The following is a 22,025-nucleotide window of genomic DNA, read 5'->3' on the forward strand; positions in this document are numbered from 1 at the left end:
AGGATTATATGACCTTGGGGGAAGCCGTGTTGATAAAATGTGCGATTTTATTCTTGGCATCTATAGGTAGCATATTTTTATCTCATAAGGTACAACCTCATTTTCTATCCTCTCATGCTGCTACCTATGTGACATTCTGGGTGTTGACTGAAGGAATGACTGGCTCAAGGATACATACAATTCCTCTCCTGTAGCCAAGCTCAGACTGAATGTTCTGTTCACTGGATCAGTGATAAAAGGACCATGCATTTCCTGTTGGGTCTCCGCCCAGCTGTGCTTGTGACTGAGAATTTCTCTGCCTGAGAACTCTGTTGTCTACCAGAAGAACCATCGTTTCCCTCAAACACACCACAAGTGGCAAAAACACGTTCCTGAGAATAAATTGTCCAACAGCAGCTCTCACCCAGTGGCAAAGGGATACTGGTCTATCAACGTTGGGCCTGCCAAGAACCAGACTCAGCTTGGAGAGGGTTTCTGAGAGAAGGGGTGTTTGACAACAGCAAAACAAATGACTTGAGGTCAAATTGTAGGTCCAAGCTGACGACAATGATGACCTGTTTCTGCTTGAGACAGCTTTCCAGATTGCTTTCTTTCTGGTTTGCTTTGAGTGGAGATCTCCAGACACCACTCTCTGCCCCCCTCTCTCTTTCTTTCTCTCTCTTCTGCTTGAGACAGTTCTCCAAGCAGCTCTCTCTTGCTATTCTAAAAAAAAAAAAATTCTCTGGATAGCTCATCATAAGTCCAGTCTTTTATTTTACATATCAATCCAGTCATTTACTATAGGTTTCCTTTTGATTATCCTACAAATCAGCATCCCATGACCCCAACCGGACTTTGATTCTTAGGAGACAGCAAACCTGTTTGTTTGGGTTTTGCTTTGTTTATCAGAAGAGTGCAAAAGGATTCAGATATCTGCTTGCCTCTGTTAAGCACAGATGATAAGCTAGCTGGGTGAGACCTCCCCCCTGACTCTGCTGGGCATGAGTTTACTTCTTTGTCTTCTTGGATGACTTTGCTAATAAATGGAGGAATTGCCTAAGCAACCATGAATATTAGGAACTGTAGACAGGGACCTTCTGTACAATGCACTGTGCGTTTTCTATGTGGAAAAGAGCTTAAGAAGTCTGGTCTGACATTTAAGCCACAGTTCAAACCAGGATGCTAAGAGGAGACTGTATCTGCATGTTGTGGTTTGTATATGCTTTGTCTAGGGAGTGACATTATTAGAAGTTGTGACCCTGTTGGAATAAGTGTGGCCTTGTTGGAGTAGGTGTGTCACTGTGGGTTTGGGCTTTAAGAGACCCTCATTCTAGCTTCCTGGAAGCCAGTGTTCTGCTAGCAGCTTTCAGATGAAGATTTAGAACTCTCAATTCTGCCTGCATCATGCCTGCCTAGATGCTGTCATGCTCCCACCTTGATGACAATGGACTGAACCTCTGAACCTATAAGCCTGACCCAAATATATGTTGTCCTTTATAAGACTTGCCTTGGTCATGTTGTCTATTCTCAGCAGTCAAACCCTAACTAATACACTGCTACAAGAAAAGATGGAGAGAAAAGGTTATGATTAAGCGAATACCCAGTGAGGCTCTGCTTGAGGAATAGTGTTTAAGTTTTTCACCTTATACTCCTCTAACTCTTGAAAAATGTGACATGATTTATCCATTGGCCAAAAGCTACAGCTCATTTTATGTATCTGAAACTCTTAAGCTGTAAAAATGCATATGTGGTGAGGAGGCGATTTGGGTGTGAAGGAAAGATAGATTCTGAGAGGATTATTTGAGAATTTAGGAAATTTATAATTGTATAAAGATATTTGTTTTGGGTTTTAGGAAGATCCTACTCCCTATATGACACAGGACCCAAGAAAATGGAAGCCACTGAATGAAAGTGTATTGCTCGAGGGCAGATGTTTTTATTCTTCTCTGTTACTAGTATACACTGCCAATTGACAAATGTTGGTTTGAACAATGAAGAAGAAAACCAATTCCCAGTAAGCTGAAGCTCAGTCTTTTAAACAAAAGAGGACCCTTCATTGGAGTTTATTTCTAACCTTTCAGCTACAGCTAAATGCAACCATTTTGGAAGAGCCTTTCAAAGTCTATTGATGGTCAAATTGCACTATTGATTGATATAAACTGCAGACTGAGAGCCTCCCATCCAAATCCCTTTTAACTGGTCTTGAATGAATTTTTTTTTTTTTTTAATTCTTGGCATCTGGCTTTTCATTCTTCTCTCTGCTATACTTTTTTTTTTTTTTTAACATTCCACTGTCACCAAGAACATGATAAACATTAGAAAGGTCCTAATTTGAGCCCAGGGACAGATCAGAGAAAATATTCAGGGATGAAGTCAAGATATAATAGATCAGAGCCTTGCAGGGAGATCTACCAGCCAATCAAGAGGAATGTCCTCAATGGGGATCACACTTTCCAAAAGTAAGCTTAAAAAAGAATGCACATAAGCATAATCTCTCTGGTGTCTTACAGATCTCCCCAGGAGAAAGGCTTTATATCAATCCAGAGGAAGAACTCCCTCTCTCCCACTGAACACATCTCCGGATTGCTAACCACAACAGAAAAGTAGAGGGAAGACCCAGAAGCACTCCTTTTGCAAGGTGATAACTTGAAAGACAGGCAGTCAGTTCCACTGGAGGACTTTAATAAGGAGTGGAGATTGAGAAGCCTCCATCAACCGTGTTGTCTAACACCATTCTTTTGCCTCCCCAGCATCCTTTCTCAGCGAGCTCTAGTGAAATGCCAGGGGATTGGTCTCCACAGGGCTGGTGATACAGGCACACCGAAGGAAACTGACCTCTGTGGCCTCAGTCACAGCACTCCCTTGCAGAGTCTGAACTTCAGTTTCCTACTTCCTACCCTGCTGTCCTTTCTTCCTCTCCACTGGATTCATCATGATTCTGTTGTGGAAAGTAGGTGGCCGAAATTCACTGGCCAAGTATCCAAGGCACATCAGCTACATTCTTCCTTGCCAAATGGACAACCTCTGATTCAAAGGATGAAGAAAACCCCAAATTTTCAGCCCTTTGAAGCTCCATCTTTCAGACAAAGGAGGGCTCCCTCATTTCATTTTTATTCCTTCAGCTACAGTTAAATGCAGCCATTTTGGAAGAGCTAGTGATGGCCAAATTGCACAATTGATTGATACCAACCGCAAACTCAGAACCCCATCCACATCCCTTTGCTTGGTCTTCAATGATACTCTTTAAATTTCTTGGGCAAGGAAAGGAAAGAAATATGCCAAAGACAACTTACACAAAGAAAATTAACACCCTGTCTTTGTTCCATTTTTTCTGGCATAGATACGAACTTCCAAGTTATTATTTTTTTTCTCCTTGAGGAGAAGTTGTAAGAATGCAAACAGCAGTTGGGACTTTTCTTGTTCAGTTACCATAATTAGAAAAATAGACTAAAATTATGCAGAAGCAGATTGAGGGGGAAAGACAGCCTGGCTTTCATATGAAATAGTGAATTCTTTTTTTAAAATTCAAAGATGCTTCTCCCTCCGCTCATGTCTTTCATCTCAGAGCAGTTTGTGCGCTGCTTTTAAGTCTCAGGTTTAGCAGCTACTGCCTTCTTCAAAGAACTGGAGGCATTGATTGGAAGTGTGTCCATGCCATTGTGCCTGTTTACTAAGGGGGTGTTTCTGAAGCTGCAGAGGTGGCTCAGTCAGTAAACCACTTGCCATGCACATATGAGAACCTGATTCTGACATGGCTTCCTAGAAACCATGGTGCGGTGTCAAGTGTATGGCCATAATCTCAGCTCTGTGGAAATGGAGACTGGAAAAGCCATGCATCTTGCTAGCTAGTCAGCCTATTTTAATCAGTAAGCTCCAGGTCCAGAAAAGGACTGTGTCAGATTTTAAAGTAAAGAACAATTGAAGAAGATACTAACTGATGTTAACCTTGGGCCTCCATATGTACCACACACACACCACATGTTCACAGGTATACAAATGGGGGCTGTGAGATCTGATTTCCTGCCTCCTAACAGAATAAAAGAATATACAAAGTCAAAAGGGAAATTCCTTCTGCTCTGATTTCATACACCTTCCCTCTCCTGAGCCTACATTATTAACTAAATACTCTCCAGTGTACTTGTCATCTCCTTTGTCCTTGCTCATTTCTATTTCAGAGCATCCCTTTCCCAGACACTCTTACCCAACACCCTCAAGGTCCAACACTTAGTTATCCTGCTTCCCCACTCATCCGAGAGCTCCTCTTTGAATCTTCACAGATTTTCTGTCTATCTCTTGTTGGTTTCCCATGATTGGGCCTTGTCTTTCCTCCCTTTATTCTTTCAACCTGCCTACATTGAAGGTCCCTGGATGGAATAGTGTCTTGGACTGTGTTTTGCCCCCACCCCCCGTACTTATCATGGAGGATGGGTCCTATGAGTAACACTTACTGGGTGGGTTACTTTATAGATTTTCCTTTCTTGTCTTTACATATCTCCAAGCCTGAGTTCTACCATTAGTGTTTCTCTCTGCCAGTCACTACAAATACAGCTCTCTGTGGTCACAGACCTGCACATTCATCTCCTTGTTGGATGATTCCCACCATTACCCAAGTCTTCCTTCAAATAATGCTTGTTGGGCAGACAGCCTTGTTAATCTCTGTGACCTCAATATGTTTAGGTAAATACACAAAGCTTTGACTATAAAGGCCGTATTACATGTGGGAGATGCTAAAACGCCAGTTGTAACTCCTGTTGCTGTGCTCATGTGACCAGATCTGAGCCAGTTTGATTCTGCAGGAATATCCTGCACACAGTACGGACCAGACCTTCTTTTATTGTATGTTCTCATCAGCAGGCTGCAATGGCTCCTTGTCACCTCCTGTTACTCATCCCAAGCAGGGTCTTTTGTTCTGTGGTCCCACTCTTCCCTCCCATACCTATACAATCTCATACACTCTCCCTCCAGCCTGTATACTGCTTAACCCCATTTGCTCCTCCTTTCTTTCTTCCTACATTTTGGTGTTTTTCTTGTGCCCCAGCCCAAGCCAACACCCATCTGTCTCCTAAGCATCGCTGACAGCCGCTCCTATGAAAAACAATCTCTCCCTTCTTTGTCTTTCCAAGTGTGGATAGTTAAATTATACAGCAGAGTACTTGCTCCTCTTCATTCTGCACGTCACCATTTGGTTTTGAATGTTGATATCTCAACCTAGATTGTAAAGTCCCTGACAATGGAGATGGTGGCTTATAGTCTTTTCTTTAAGGGGTTCATAGGTTAAATGTTAATCTGTCCTTGATATCTTCATAGTGGGAGATAGAAGATCACTTTGTGGCAGTTTATGTTAAAATGCATGTGATATTTGAAAAGTGTGAAAGTAAAAAGAGTGAGGGAGCGATCTGAGGAGAGGAATGAAATTTGGGTGTAATTCTTGGGATATAAAATTAAAAGGCCATCTGCCTTTGAGATGCAGCAGATGTGCAATTGATATTCTCAGCTCATTTGCCACTTGAATTTTGCAGACATTTAATGCTGTAATTGTTTATACAGTAAGATTATAAATACCCTTTAGAGACTAGCTCACTTCTTACACTCCATCTCCTCCCAACCAGCCCATGTGAACCGGTTCTTACTGAACTCGAGCTTCAGAAGTAGATATGAAGAAGAAGAAGAAGAAGAAGAAGAAGAAGAAGAAGAAGAAGAAGAAGAAGAAGAAGAAGAAGAAGAAGAAGAAGAAGAAGAGGAGGAGGAGGAGGAGGAGGAGGAGGAGGAGGAGGAGGAGGAGGAGGAGGAGGAGGAGGAGGAGGAGGAGGAAGAGGAGGAGGAAGAGGAGGAGGAGGAGGAAGACGACATTGTATCTTTTTGAAGAAATTAATTGGATAATATTGATACAAATGTAAGGAGATATAGTCTTGATCTACCCTTCTCTACCTAGAATTTTGTTCCATGCCATGCACCAGCCACTTGCACAAAGACGTCTGTGCACGAACGTCACTGTAGGGTAGTTTGCAATGGTAGTATATTAAACTAGCCTAAGTACCCATCGGTGAGGGACTATTAAATATATTATGAGTCATCCACGTAACAAAAACTGTACATCCTTTATAAAGAATGTGATGGAGCTTTAGGGAGTGACAAGGAAAGAGGTCACATATGTTCAGGGAATCTCTGGAAGGATATAAGAAACGAAGAACCTGGCATGGGGGGTAAGCTCGTTTTTATTATGTAGTTTTTTATATTTAAGAACCTTTTAGTCATAAATGAGTTTGACTTCTAAAACTAAAAGAAAAAATTTCAAATAATGATATTCATACTTAACAATTTAGACTACAGATGCATATGGCTGGATATCTATGCAAGGTTTCAAAATCTTTCTTGTCTGTATATAGGACCATAATTGAATAATCCTCATTGTTTAAAAAGTGGCTTGCTCTTTCTTTCCTCATCAGATTCTATCTATTCTGTTACCATTATGCTGGTATCTGGACAGTGGATGATGCAGTCTGCAGCAGTAAGAGATTAAGAGAGGCTAAGCTTCATACTGTTTATAGGAACCACTTTCACAGAATAATGGCTATATTTTGAGTATTCTGGGCTTTCTCTGGAAAAAGTAAACATCCTAAATTAAAAAAAAAGTGTCTCTCATCTGTCCTATTTATTTGCATTCCTTTTATGCTTGCATCTACCCAGAGATAGTGGTTTTGGTTATCTATGTAGTAGTCATTAGCATGCTTCCTCTTTGCACTGAGACTAAACTAAGAGTCAACTTCTTGCCTTATCTCCATGAAAGCTGCAGGGGTATTTTTTAGAGTTCTTAGCTGTGGACAACAGAACCCATTCTAATTACCGTAAACAGAAAGGCACATGTGAGCAAGTACTAGAAAGACAAGAATATAAGAGGAAAGGCTGAGGGAGTCAACTCAGTGGGTAAAGTGCTTGCCACATAAACACAAGAACATGAGTTTGGATCCCGGCACCTACATGAAAAGCTAGGCAAAGCTGGCACAAACCTGTGGCTCTAGTATTGAGGTTTGAGGCAGGAAAATACCAGGGATGGCTGGCCAGTCAGTCTAGCCAAAATAAGCAAGTTCCAGGTTTAGTGAGAGATCCCCAACTCAAAACCTAAAGTGGAGAAGAGATGGAGAAAGAAACTAGTGGTAACTTCTGTCTTCTACATATGTAATCATTAGTAATAGATATAATAGATATAAGTGCCATGTGTATATATATTATATATAATACATTGCAGCAAATTTTAGAGTTTAGGATACATATATACATACATACACACATATGTATACACATGTATACACACATTATATGTATCTGTGTGTATGTGTATATGATGTATAATGTATAAAATGACTATGGATATTTACGTCTACTGAAACTCCTTGAATACCGTATCACCTGGCCTGTACCATAAAGTTCTAATAGAATCTCTTCCTAGGCATCTTTATTCACATGAAAAATGTTCTGAGCACCTGCTCTATATGTAGGCATTGAACTAAGTGCTGAACCAAGATAAATTCTTGGTTCTTCTACATGGGCTGTCTTCTTTCAGCCACAGACATCACAGGCTGTCTACACTGGAATCACTCTCCCCTTTAACATAAGATTGTTGGAATGAGCCTGTTCCCAGCCACAGTATCAGACACTGGTGCAGCTAAGCCAAGCATGGTCATTCCATCCCTCTCATCTAAGGGCCAGCATAAAATGAAGACAACTACTTGTCTAAAAGTTTGTCTCTCCCAAAAAGTCATGTTGAAATGTATGTCACTGTAACTACATTAATAGACCTTTTTTGATATGATATGGGCCATGAAGGCTCTGCCCTCATGAAGGAAACAATGTCTTTATAAAAGGGTACATTGAACACCTCTTGGTCTCTTGTCTTTCTGCCTCTACCATGTGATGGATTGCAAGAAGTCCCTTGCCAGGACTCCCCATCAATTGAACTGAAGAAATGGAATTTATTGCTTCTGCTCTCTTTCCCTCCTAGGCTTGAATGAGGAAGCCTACAGGAAAGACTGTGAGAGGTGAAATCGCATGAAGGAAGTCAGCAGGGAGGCAAGGCTCACAGGCAAGAGTAGAACCTAAATACCTAAGGGAGGGGATGGGTAAGGATGGAGCCAAATCCAGAATCTGTGCATAGCTTCACCTTATGGCCTAATGTGGGAACCAAAAGACTGTCCTGTGTTAGGGCTAGAGCCATGGCCCAATGGGTAAAGGTGTTTACTATACAAGCCTGGGGACCCCAAGTCTCTATAAGCCACATAGAAAGCTAGGTATGGCAATGTACATCTGTAATCCTAGCTCTCCTATGGGGGAGGCAATGGGCAGTGACAAAATTATCAGCTCTTAGCTCTCAGGCCAGCTGGTATGTGGTATATGGTGCAATAGCAGAAACAAGGAGAGCCTCAAGAATGCACAAGGAAGAACTGATTCCCAGAATTTGTTCTTTGACCCTTTACATGTGGCATGTGTATGCGCGTGCGCGCGCGCGCACACACACACACACACACACACACCCCTTTAAGAACTTAGATTTAAAGCCCATTTGAACAAGTGTTCATTTTTAATTTACTTCTCAATGGGGCCCCCTGTGAACCATCTCTGTTTCCCACTGTGTCTCCTCCCACAATGCATTGGTTCCTCCATTCATGCATGTCCACTATACTTCTCAATTGTGTGCCTTTTAACTTGAGTTCCCTGTCCTAGGGTCCACTGCTTCTTTCAACCCATTTCCATGTGGCCTTCTGTATTAATTCTTGTTGCTGTGACCGTGTATTCAGCAGGTATTTAATGTTTGCCCCAGATCTTGCCCTCTTCTTCCCTATTTTCTCTTGTCTTGTCTGTACAAGATCATGACACAATTGCTGGGACTTTGGACTCTTTCATCTGCTCTAGGGACTGGTTGCTATTCCTTATACCTGGATCTATGCCCCACTGTCACCCACGGCTTCTATAAACTCACCAAAGTTTTCAAATCCCACCAGAAGCTGACTGTGGCAGTGCTCACCATAATTCTGGCATTCCACTGGAAGAGGAAGGAAGATAATGTGAATTTAAGGGCATTCTCAATTACATAGTGAATTCCAGGCAAGCATTGGATACTTTGCGAGACTCTGCCACAAACAAAACCCCACCAGAACCTTTGGAGCCACTTAAGAGGTCCTTGTGTCATGTGCCTTTGCTCTATAATGCATTGAGATTTTTCTCCCTTACCATTTACCTTACTATATTGAGGTTATTTGTTTAATTGGCCTAACTAAACTCTAAACTTCTTGGCAGCAGGAACCAAGTGGTATTTATCTATACACATATTTATTCCTCAGCACTGACTGACATGTCTCTGATTGACATCCTCCAGGAACTGTTTCATAAAGGGAAAACATGAGGAGGGGAAAGAGCCACGAGAAGGAGAACAAGTCAGGAAAGGAAAGAGAAAAGACCCAGGGCTTGCAACTTGGGGAGAAAGAACATAGTTACATAGTCTCCAACCATAGATTTACTCTGCAAAGCCCAGACTACTGATTTCCCTGTCCAGGTACTAGCCTGGAAATTTCAAAACATGTTTTACTAAGGAAAATTTAAAATTCAAACATGGAAAAGAGTATGAGCCTCATAAGGCCTCTCAGCTCCGAGTCTGCTCTCTGGGAACTACACTCCTCTTCCTTGACTTTCTTCCCTTCCTTACCCCTTCCCCCTCCCTTCCTTCTCCCACCCTCCTTTCTCCCATCCCTCCTCTCTTTCCCTCCTGTCTCCTTTCCTCCATTCTTTTCCCTTTTTCTCCTTTATGACCTTGGTGCTTCAGGACTTAGGAAAAAGTATTAAATGGGCTGCCTCCATCAGTAGTCATGAGAGCAGAAAGAAAACAAATAGTTATTGACACAGGTAATGTCTTCGTTTCCCTGTGGTAGTAGCATATGGCGAAGGGTGTAATGGCCTGGTGTAAAGCATTCCTGGACAATATTAATGACCAACTAGGTTAATGACCAAAGAATCAGCCTCTGGCCAAGAACACATCCTCCTGTTCATTAATTCTTGGGAAATGACCTTAGCCATGTTCATTACAGCTCAATTACACTCAAGCACCTCACAAGGAAAAAACACATTTGAGACTTAGTACCAAACTATGTCCCTCTTTTACCTTGACACATGGGCAATAAAGACACAAAACAAGTTATTAGTCTAAATACCAAGCATGTAAAAGAAGCAAGGCTATTGCTTTATCAGCTTCCACAATCAATGGGAACTAAACTCCACGACCTTAGAGGTCACAAAGCAGGCCAAGCAGACTTTTCCTAGTGATTTATACACACCGTGGGTGTTCTCTGCAGCCCAGCTCAGTGCAGCACTAAACATGTGATCCCCAGATGTATAGTTTGGAGAAAATTCTAAAAATACAAAGGGCAAGGTCTTTGCAATAGGAAAAAAATAAAGCTGACTTCTTCAGGGACTGGGAACATGCTAAGTGAGTAAAGTTTAACCATGAGGATTTGATTGGATCTCAAATCCACATAAAAAGTTGGGTGTGGGGACATGTATTTATAATCCTAGTTCTAGAGAAATAGAGGCAGAGCTATCCTTAGTGCTGGCTGTCCAACCATACTAATCAGTGACCTCCAAGTCCCAGTGAGAGACCCTACTTCACAATCAAGGTGGATGGATGGCTTCTGATGAAACGGAACTGAGGATGACTTCCAACATGCATGTGTCACCCCCATAATCTTGGCTTCTTCAGAGATCAGTCTATTGTGGAACTAGTTAATTATGGACTGTGAACTCTGAGTAAAGCCACATGGATAGGTTTCAAATCAAAGACTAAAGGACCACCAAAGAACACAAAATCAAGTTACTGGCAATGAGCATATGCCATGGGGGTTAAAACTTGTCCTATGTAAGCAATATGAGAACAAGTTACAGGCAATGAGCAATGTGCTACAGTGGTTAAACCTTGTTCTAAACAACTCTAACCAGCCCCCCCACTTCAGTCACAGAATCTCAATATTCTGTTCACTTAAATCTCATCTTAATGACACACCTGTCTGCATGAGTTTCTGAAGAGACCTCAACAGAGATTTGCAGTTTTTCCTCATCAGCTCAGACATAGTTTGGGAACCAGGGACATTGTGTACCCCAATAAACTAGGAGCAGCCATGTTATAGGCAATCCCAGGACTTGTGGAGTGGGTCTTCTCAGTCCTATGGTCAGCAGGCCAACTGTGGTTTTGGTGACAGCGGTACCCCCTTGGCCACCATCTGAGTGATGATAACTTCCAGAAGATTACAGACTCCAGTGATTATGTCATGTTAGGTTCCCAGTGTGGATCACAGACAAGTCCACTGTACCTCACAAGAACTCCCTATAGTGAATTGAGGAACAGAACATGGTGGTTATTTGAAGTCACAAAGTATATAGGTGGTGGCAGAAATGTTGGGTTTCCCCACACATGAGAGTTGGACAGCTGATTTGGGACATTTAGTTTCTTCCTCATATTCTTGCTCAATTATGCCCTGAAGAAAAGTGACATCTTACAATGGAATGGCACTGAATGCATGGCAGAAAATCTCCACAACTGCCTAGTCCAGGCCAGGCTATGGTATGTTTCACATGAGCAAAGTTGATTGGAAAGTCAAGGTACCATTTATCTCCCTCAAATGCTGCCTTTCACCATGCATCAGTAGAAACTCACGTTAATCACAGCTGGGCCAACACCCCCTCTTAGGTTTGGCTTGGTATTCCTTCTCTTTAGGATTTCTCTTTAGGAAGTAGGTCACTCAAGACCTACTTCCACCCAAGACCTAATCACTGGCCTGCTGCAGCCTGTTCTGCAGCCTGCCCATCAGCCCTTACTGCCAGAAAATTCTACTGAAAGCAACATCTTCCATTCAGTGGAGCTAAGTGAATTGCAATCTATTATTCTTCAAACCCTATCCCCAAGCCAGTGTGGTGCATGGATGTCATCATTCTCACAGTCCCACCACTGGCCTTCTGAAGTGTAAGCTGGACTCCATCACAGAGCAGTTCCCCCAGAGTATCCGTGTTATAGACCCCCATTTATCTCATGCCACCATGCCCCTGAATTCCAGTCACGGACTCGACACTGGCTTTCTCTCTCTAGTCTCCTATTGCACTCTGCCTTTACTAGCAAACTATACTTCAAAAGCCTCCCAACAACAATCCAGCAGTTCCCTTCTGGAAACCCAGAGATTCCCAATTGCAGGGAGGTTGAGAATGCAGGTCCCTTCCAGAGGACTTGGAATGTGGATCCTTAGCTGGTCCCAACACATTTACCCAGTTTCCTTCCTCCTCCATGGCATGAATCCTCAGCTTCATTTAGGCCTGAGTCTCTTCTGCCACTACCCTGTCATACAAACATCTCCCTTCACCCAATCTACCTGTGGTCTTTCCCTGAGAAAATCTTTCTCTTCCCTCCGCCTCCTTAATTATGCACACTCTCCATAATAGTTCTGTGTCACTTTCTTCTTCTACAAACTCTGTTTTGATGAGATTTCTAGAACATAACCTCTCTGGACTCCTCCTTATCACCACTAGCACCCTTGATTTTGGTATGGGTCTCTTTCCTATTATACAGTGTTTCCAGACACTGTACCATGGTCTTTGTCGCTCCCTCTTCAGCTATGTGCCACCTCCACAAGAAGGTTTCTGCCACCACCTAGTCCAAGCTGTCATCTGAACACTGTCTGAAAAATCACCATTTTAACCAGATATAAGGCATTTTTTTTTTCCTGATGGCTCACCTGTCTGTGCTTAATTGGTTTCGTTTTTGCTTTTCCAAAAGAAATTGTAATCTTGGTGATTGCAGAAGCCTTATTTGTCTGGCTTGCTGCTATATCCCTTGTGTGGAAGCATATCGGGAGCTGAAGACCCACACAGATCACTAGCAGGGTGCCTTCCTAGCATGCACCATGACCTAGGTTCAATCCCAGGCACCAGGAAGAAAGCTTAAGTGTCAGAAAGAGAATAGCTGCTTAATAAATAAAAATGTGTTGGGTGAACTGACAAGATGCACTCTGTTTATGAGACACGCTCTATTTAGGGAAAGCAGATGTGTATGTTAAATATCACATAGCAATAAAAGAAACCACAGGAAAACATCTATTTGGAAGTGTCAGTCTTGAGTCAGAGTGTTATTGGCGGATGGAAGTACAGACGTGTACCCTGTAATATTCTGGTCAACAAAGGGATGACTGCTCAAAGGGTTGTGGTCCTGTAAGATGATAGCAGGACTGTACATTGCTACTGTGAGTGGCACATAGCCACCCCAGAGCAGAGGTATAATGCATCTCTGGGGTTTGTGGTGATACTGGTAGGAACGAGTTCCCTATGTTGACAGCTGTATTAAAGTATAGCACATACAACTGGGTACAATGCACCCTTCTCTACAATAACAGCAGCAACTTTGTCACTGGATCATGCCTCTGCTTCATTATACTTACAATCTTTATGGTATTTCCCCACTTATTTGAAAAGTGCCCATAACGTGGTCATCTGTGTTACCCAGGAACAGCCTGATATGTTTCATGTTTAGACTATCAGACGATTGCACCTTACACAAGCCTACTCCCAAATGGCACAGTCACTTTGAAACTTGTCAATGTGCAGATAGTTAATGCCGTGGGTGTGCATGACGTTGCTTGGGGAGATGGATTGGATCTACCACTCAGGAAATTGCTTCCCCAAGTCTAGACTGTGAGACTGAGATTTCAATATCCAGGGTTGTAAAGAGCATTCATTATGATACAATGTGAGCCGCCAGCCAGTGTTACCTTGACACTGGAATTCGGTTCTCCTCGCTTTCAGGTCCCCTCGCTCGGTATTTACCACCTGGTCTTCGTTAAGCCAGCTTTCAGAACCTTTGATTATGACCAAGCTAAATACCGTGTGTTCCATTAAAAATCACATCCTGGCGCAGAGCTTGATGGGAAACTGCTACCTATATTTGCAACATATGTTCTCCAAACTGCTATTAAGCTTTGCAAAAACAGCCATGCAATTAATTTTTAACAGAGATGCTCTTGCAGCCGCCCCGTCATGTGTGGCAGTTCTGAAAGGCATGCATCTGACATTTGCCAGAAAGAACATATTGCTGCCTATACTTTAGTCATTTATCTTCAGAGGGTAAGAGACTTTTGTTGGTGATTGAAGACAGGAATGTAAATTTCAATCTGTGTGTGACTGGAATAGTTTTTCATGACCCTGGGAACATCTTTTTCCCAAACGCATTGGCCACTCGTCCAAAAGTGGTCATTTGTTGCTTAGAGACTTGGGTGCTGAGACAGAATTGGGCAATTACTATTTTTTTTTTTTTTTTTTGTATTGAGTTTGCCTCACACAGGAATCCAAGGAGTTGAGTTCAGATAGATAGAAGGATAGTTGTTTTCTGTTAGTTTATGGTAATGCAAGCACTTTAATATTGAGCCTGTGTTTGCTCTGGGCCGAGAGAGCACTACAGACTTAGCATGAGTAGCTCAGTGAATTATCTTAAGTCATATATAGTCATTGTCATTTCATTTTACAGATGGTGAGATTTGTTTGATCTACCAAAAAAAAAAAAAAAAATCAGACAATTGGGTTTCTCCAAATACATTTATTTTGAAGGAAAGTTGACCAGTGCTTGGTTGGTGTTTTATCTCTCTTGCTAATGTTATTGGAGCCTTACTGTGGTGTCTAGGGTACAAAGATCATTCACTGTAAATGGGTATCTTTTGTTTCTGCCTTGCCAGACTCTGCTCCTCCCTCTGGATACAGCCCTTCTCTGGAAGCTGATCTCTCTGCTCCATTGGATTGGGCAGAATCACCAGTCAGTTGATATACCTCTAACTTCCTCAAAGGTCTGTGTCCCAGAATCCAACCTGCCTCGTCAGAAATCCCTGTTCTCAGACCGTTATTGGCCCAGGGCCAGCTCATTATTCAGAGGGACAGAGAGAATATGCAAGCCATGGACAGCTGAGGAGAAGCTTGCTTACTTAGCTGTGCTTATCAACCCTCACGACTGGTAACCCTAGAGCTGCTTCTTGAGGAAGGACCCCCAGTTACATAAATGATTTACTTCTTTTTTTCTGTTTTTTACAAATGCTGTGGTTTGAGTAGGTTTCCATTAGTTAAATATAGTAAGACAGATCAGATAAAAATGAAAATTTACAAATTTAGCAAAATTAATATGAGTTAGCATTATTGTCATTGACATCAAATCTCTCCTTTTTAAAAGGGATACATTTATACATTAAGCACTAGCTAAACTTCACTAATATCAAGATTTTAGTTATAGATCAAGAAATCCAACCTTAGAAGATAGATAACTGAATTTAAGAAGGATATTAGCTACTGACTTAGATGTAACAATGATATAACCACTTCCCATAGAAGTTTGGGAACAGCCCTCCTAGGGAGTAAATAACATTAATAATCAGATCTACCTTATACCTGAGTACCCAGTGCCTATGGTTGGATGACCGGATTTGAAGATGTTCAGAAGTCCACACCTTATATTAGCATATTATTATTATTCTCTAAGTTTCTATACAGGTTATCAATCTATGACAACTGTCATTAAAGTCAGTATAGTAGCTCAGCATCATCACAAGTCTTCTGGGGCTTGTTGGGCGAGCAGGTTACCTTCTCTGGACCTTAGCTTCTTCATAGAACAGGGAGATACATTTCCTGACTTTCCTGTATTGTGGGGTGCATTTAGCAAAACTACAGACACAAAAGCAGTTTGGAAAATATCAAACGTAGTAATAGTAGCACAGAAGCAAGATTTCCTGGGGGCAGAACTCAAATTCTATTTACCTTTTGCTATTGGGGATGTGGGGAAATTTCATTATTAACCCTGAATAAATCTGTCACAGGTCAGTGGGAGAGGAGAGCTAAACACCATAGCAATAGAACTAAGACTTTGACTCTTCCAAGAACACCTCTACCTGCCCTCCTGAACTTGTAACCCTTTGTGCCCCTAAAGAAATCCCTCCAAAGCTACCAGTTCTTCATTCAACAAACAATCCAGACTCCATTAAAATCCGCTTGCTCCTTGACTTCAAACTCCCTCTCTTGACCTTCCATTTTTAACATTTTTACCTAAGCTTCAGTAAACCCACGTCCCCACTCTGATTGTGCCCCAGAGTTGTTGAATCCAGGTCTTCCATCCTGGGCTCACTTGGTGATGTGCTCTGTGAAGTCTCACTTATTTATCATGTGATTCTCTCAAGTCGTCTTACACATACGTTTCATTTAGAGAAGGCCAGACATCTGAAAGGAACTCATCTCGTTCACTTCTTTCCTTTATTACAAAGAATCACTTACAAATTTCTCTGGCTTGTGAATTTGAGTTTCCACACATTAAATCTTTCTACTGTTAAACATGACCTTGGCAAATTCTTTTTTAAAACAATCAATCAATCAAACAAACAAACAAAAAACCACCACCACCAGCATCAACAAAAACAGTTCAAGGAATAGAACACTGACCACGTGAGGAGTCTCTTGTCGATAAAAATATTGTCCTTCCTGTTAGTGTTAACTCAGGCATCTTTCAGCAACTTGTACCATCTTTGCAACCTCGTATATTAATGCAGAAAAATAATAGATATTAAACAAGAGGACAGGACTTTCTGACTGGAAACACTGGAAGAAAAGAATGTTTGAATCTAGGCCAAAAAATATACACTCATCTAATGTGTTAGAAGATCCTGGATGTCAAATTCTTTGATTAAATACTGAAGCAGTGAGCCTTGATTTGGGGACTCTGGGCCATCAGTTTCAGGTATGTGGCCATTGACAGGTTCTTGATGCTTAATTACCAGGTGTTTTTGTCTCAAAAAAAAAAAGTCTTGGAAGTGATTGGATGACATATGGAAGGACATTTTGTTTATAGAACAGCACAGTTTTTATTATTTATTGCCTCATGGATTAACTTAATCTAAAAAATAGTGTAGGGCTTTCAAGATGGGGCGCAGTATAAATGCACTTGCTCCCAAGCTTCATGAACCTGAGTTCCTTCCCCAGGACCCACACAGTAGAAAGACAGAACTGACTCTTAAAATTTGTCCTCTAAATTCCCCATGCTTGTAGACAGACAGACAGACACACACACACACACACACACGCATAAATGTAACAAAAAAGTTTTTGAAATGCTTTAATATTCCTTTCTCAAAAACATGAGCCTTCATAATCCAGAGCACAAAATGGCATATGACAACCTTGGTAGCCTCTTAGTCATATATCTATATTCTGGATGAACAAATGAGTGATCACCAAGGCAGGTATGGTGTCGCATGCCTGGAAGCCCGGTGCTCAGGAAGTAGAAAGAGGCAAGAAGAACAAGTGTTTCAAGAAAGATTGGGTTACACAGAAATACCCTATATCAATATACATCAATCAATTAATCAACCAATCAATAATAAATCCCTGGATACCAGCATGCTCCAGCCATTGCAGCTTTCCTGAACTCACGTGGCCTCAACAAATGACAAATAGCCTGCTCTACAATTAGTCGTATGGAGTAACATCGGAAACAAGGCAGCCCTTTCTTTGGATTTCTGGCATCTCTACACTGATGGGTGGGTGAGTCTCTGCTGCATGTGAGGCTGTCTTCTCACCAGGGCTGATCTGCTCTTCCACTCACTCATCCTCTGTTCTTTGAGTTGCTCCAACTTTCACAAGCATCTGACCCTTCCCACCTTCTATTGAAAGAATCAGTGCAGTGCTCCCAGAGGGCAAGCACACAATGCTGGACTTCTCCCGAATGACCCACATCTAACTGGGAAAGGCACCTTAGGCACTGTCTTGAGGTCAGTGGGTTTTGTCTGTGGGGTTGAGCTCTTGACAGAAGAGTATGAACAACCAGCTAATAATTTGAAACATACTTTCTCTTGCAGAAAAGCCATATGGGTGGAAACAAACACCACCTTTTTTTAAATAAAAAAAAAAAAAAGCAATGCTGTTTGTGTGCTGGGTTGGGGTGAAAAAGTGGCAACATTGAATAAAGTACTCGAGGTGGCTATTCGGGAGCTTCCTCCCAGATAGCGTATTTTGCTCCACAGAATGAAAGGGGCAGTAGACCCTCCCTGTTAGCAGGCTATATAACCAGGACAGGAGAGGAAGTGACATGCACAATTCTACCAGTAAGTGGCGAAGCTGGAGACAGAATGCAGGGCTCTTTAGCTCTCCAGACCCCCTGCTTCCAGAAGCAAACAAACATTTCAGCTGACTGTAACTCCTGCAGCCCAAGGACTCCACAGCAGCAAACCACAACTGCACTCAGCACGCACGGTATTGACCTTTCCTGAAGCCATGCTTTCATGAGTTATGGCTTTTGCTATTATACCATGCTACTCTCCCCAGTGAGCAGGTGCTTGATAAATACTGAAAGCTGATTGGCTAATTAATGAGCGAATACATAATAATGCATATAGCATCCCTCCTTAACTCCCCGGCTAAGGCAGCACCACTAAATGGCCTCTTCTCATTTCTTTTCTCTCTCACTTGTTTATAAATTTTGAGAATTATGGAAAGACAGGTCTAGGAAGCAATTACTTTGAATTTACCCCCTTTAAAAGGCAAAAAGTACCTAAGTTCTTAGGGGAACTCTCCCTTGAACCAAATGTGAACCAGTAGTGACTCTGGTTACACACAGTGCTCCCAGGGGCTCTAATCTAAAGGTCCATTGCCATGTCAAGGGCTGCTTTCCTAGCTTTTCAAAGAGAAAAGATCACAATCCTTTAATCCAGTCAGGAAGTGAGTACTAGGCAGAGTAGAGAATAAACTCTGAACTGAGAAGATAGCCAAGACAATATTAATATTAGGAGCCTACGTGGTTGTGCACAGCAGTGATAGCCCAATGGGTTAGGATGCAAAGCTTTGTTTTGCTTGAATACCAAGTACTCATCCTCAGGGTCTTGTAGTAAACACAGACATACAATCAAGCATCAGTGCAGAGGCAGAGAGGCAGGCCTAACAAACCTTTTTCTCTCTATGAACATGCTGCAGTGTTTATATCTTAGTAGATAGTACCAGGCAACGTGTGTGTGTGTGTGTGTGTGTGTGTGTGTGTGTGTGTATGTATGTGTATGCAGAGAAGTGTGTATGGTTGTATCTTTTGCATATGTTCTGTGATTCCAGCATTTTTTGAAGCATCCTTCTCCTCACAGACACTGGGGTACAGTATTAGCAACCTTAACAAATATTCAGATTTTTGACCATGCACTTGATTGACCCACAGTAGACAATGAAATATGTAGCAATACTGCACAGTAGCATTAATTAAGTGGGGAAGCCATTTAAAGAGTAATGGCTAAAGCAATGCCTTCCATTCCTTCTAATTCCTCCTTTGGTTCGACCAGAAGTCCGAGGGGCTCACGCAATTTCTGACAATCCAAGTGACTCCTTGCACCAAATTCCATTTTTATTTATATATTTTATTTTTTGGCTAACGGAGCACAAGGAGGAAGTCCCTCTTAATTCGTTAAGTCTGGCCACTTAGGAGGCAAGCTCTCTCTAGCCACTCCTCCACATTGCCTTAATAAACTCATCAGCCCTCACCAAGATGCACTTTCCCATCTCCATCAAAAAACACAGATCAATACACCGTACAGAAGCACTTAGATTCTGCTCGTAAACTCTCCGGAGTAAATGTTAGGTACATTCCCACGCCAAGCTGATGCAGCCTTCTTCCGGAGGCAGAGTTGCCAGGGCCTGTAAACTACTGGGCAGCAGAAGAGGAGGGAGCCAAGATAGCAAAGCAAACTGAACCCAGGGTCAAGCCGAAGAAAGCCAACTGGGTGGCTAGGGGCTGGTGCTGTCCTTGCTTGCTTCAAAGCGCTAAGAGCAACAGCTTTCTTAATATCATTAAAAAAAAAAAAAAAAAAAAAAAAAAAAAAAAAAAAAAAAACCATAGGGATCTAAAGTAGGTCAGCAGTTCATATGCATATAAATGTCAATGTCTCCCTGCCAGCTGGAGATGGGAGAGGAGTGTCCACTAATTTGGCAGTGGAACTGTCGAAAGGGCCACCCTGAACCGCTCTGGGTTCTCTAGGGGAACCTGGAAAGATAACCTTATTCATTCAGTCTGGAGCCCCTCCCTCCCCGCAAAAATTAAAATAATCTTTTTTTTTTTTTTTTTGTAAATCCCACAGCTGGCACGGAAAGAAATCAAACAAACAAGCACAACTCTCAGAATTTAGATTGAAAGACCCCAGAGCCAAGGATGCTGGGCGAATGGGAGGCGTCTTGAAATCCATTCGGAGGCACCCTTAGCACCTGTTTGTCAGCACGTCTCTCAAAATAGCATGCAGCAGCAACAAGTTTCTAAAATGGCAAATCTACTGCTTCTCTTCCCTGAGAGTGCTTAGTCACGCTAATCCTCTGACCCAAGAAATCCTTTCACGGGAGCCTGCTGGATGAAGCAGCGCATTGCTTTGCATGTCTGCAGCCATGGCAGCAGCCGCAGTAGTTAGCAGCAGTCCCCTAGGCGAGGCGGTAGGGAAAGGCTGGAGTGGGGGCCTCCTGGGCCCCACCTCCTCCCCAGCACACTCACCATCAGCAGGCTGAGAGCAGAGTCCGGCACCAGCTGCACTGCCATGGTCCCTGATTGCGACTCCCATGCAAAGACGCTTCTGCTGAATCAGTCTGCCTGGGCCCAGGGTAGCTGCAGAGCATATACCGGCACCTAGGGCAAAGCAGCCAGACATACAGACTTAGGGAGCCAAGGGCTCAAGGTGAAGCTAGACCACATTTCCCACGGAGTGGGGAGGAGGGCGGGGGTGGGGGGAATGTTAGGAAGATGGGGTGGGAACTGTGCTTAGGAAGAGCAAAAAAATACATATGGAGCGGAAGGCGCATAGCAAGCTGCAGGTTATTTAAAGGTGAGCTCTCCCTAGCTTCTCCAAGCTGCATGCAGAAACCACATGGAACACAAACGCAGCACAGGAGTCTGAAACGCAGCAATTCTAGCTGCCGCCTTAGCCTAGGCAACAATTCTGCTTTGAACTGACAATTAAAATAAAACATTCCCCATTGCAGATAAATCAGCCAGCCCGACCAACACCCCGCCCCCCCTGCATCTCTCAGCAAATTCTGCTGCATAAACATGCTGAATGTCACAACCTACCGGCTTGCAATCTGGTCAGTTGCTTTTCCCTGCTGCAGAAAGGTGTGTCTCTTCTGCTAAAGCAAGTATCTGGGAGGGAGAGGGCAGAGTCTGACCAGGAGGCACCGGGCAGTTACTGGAGATCAGCAGATGCCCTCATGTTGAGTGAGGACCAACTCACTTAGGAATTGACCCCTTCCATCTCCCCCAAATCTACTTTTCCTCTCCAAGTAGACTGCAGGCAGAGCTCCACGCAGGGCTGGTACTTAGGAAGAACATGGAATTACGCTGCCTGTTCTGTGAGCGTTCTGATCCCTCTGCCTGTACCACATGTACACAGCCAGACACCCTCTACCTCTCTCTCTCTCCCTTCCTCCCTCCCTTCCTCCCTCCCTTCCTTTCCCTCCCATCTCTCCACAGGGCTGCCTGTTAGGAATTTTGAAGGATCCTCCCTAGTGCAGAAGAGGGAGGGCAGAGAAGGCTAATTGGTAAGAAAGGACACTGCTTTAGACAAAAAGGCAAATTAGCCTTCAAATTCCTTTCATTGGGATACTTTTCCCTTGAAGATGTCAATGGAAAACGAAAAACAGGAGGCTGCCCACCGGTTTTGCTTTATGTCATATATACTATATATTCAGTGTCTCTTAAGTCTTCCTCCAAATTAGACAAATCAAGGCATCTTTATGGGCGCACGGTGAAATTCATAGCCTCTTATGGATTCTCATTTAATTAAATGTCCATTGCTGACACTTCTGGCAGTAGTTTTTAATGTCCTTTCCTGATCTCTGCTTTCATTTACCTATTGTAAAGACCGCTAAATGCCTGGAAATTAACAAGACGGTGTGAAATGCAGAGAGAAGAAAATTGATATTGCACATGAGGAACCTGGGGAAAGGAAGGAATAAATAGTTTTTACATGTTCCTATGAACAAGT

The 22,025-nt window shown here is 42.6% G+C and overlaps 1 protein-coding gene across 2 annotated transcripts in view; it reads right to left on the bottom strand.

The window, feature by feature from the left end:
• Frmd4a (FERM domain containing 4A) overlaps window positions 1-21,461 on the bottom strand; it is a 579,690-nt gene extending 558,229 nt beyond the window's left edge. The window contains exons 1-2 of one of the 2 annotated variants that reach the window (XM_034509726.2): window positions 21,113-21,461; window positions 20,540-20,671 (exon numbers count right to left, since the gene is read on the bottom strand). In XM_034509726.2, the coding sequence (XP_034365617.1) occupies window positions 20,540-20,584 (45 nt within the window). In that variant the 5' untranslated portion in view covers window positions 20,585-20,671; window positions 21,113-21,461. Of the gene's footprint in view, window positions 1-20,539; window positions 20,672-21,112 lie in introns of those variants that run through there. The other variant, XM_034509724.2, reaches the window with a different exon arrangement.
• Window positions 21,462-22,025: the final 564 nt, after the last annotated feature.

The sequence above is a fragment of the Arvicanthis niloticus genome, chromosome 8 (assembly GCF_011762505.2).
Source record: "Arvicanthis niloticus isolate mArvNil1 chromosome 8, mArvNil1.pat.X, whole genome shotgun sequence".
Lineage (NCBI taxonomy): Eukaryota > Metazoa > Chordata > Mammalia > Rodentia > Muridae > Arvicanthis > Arvicanthis niloticus.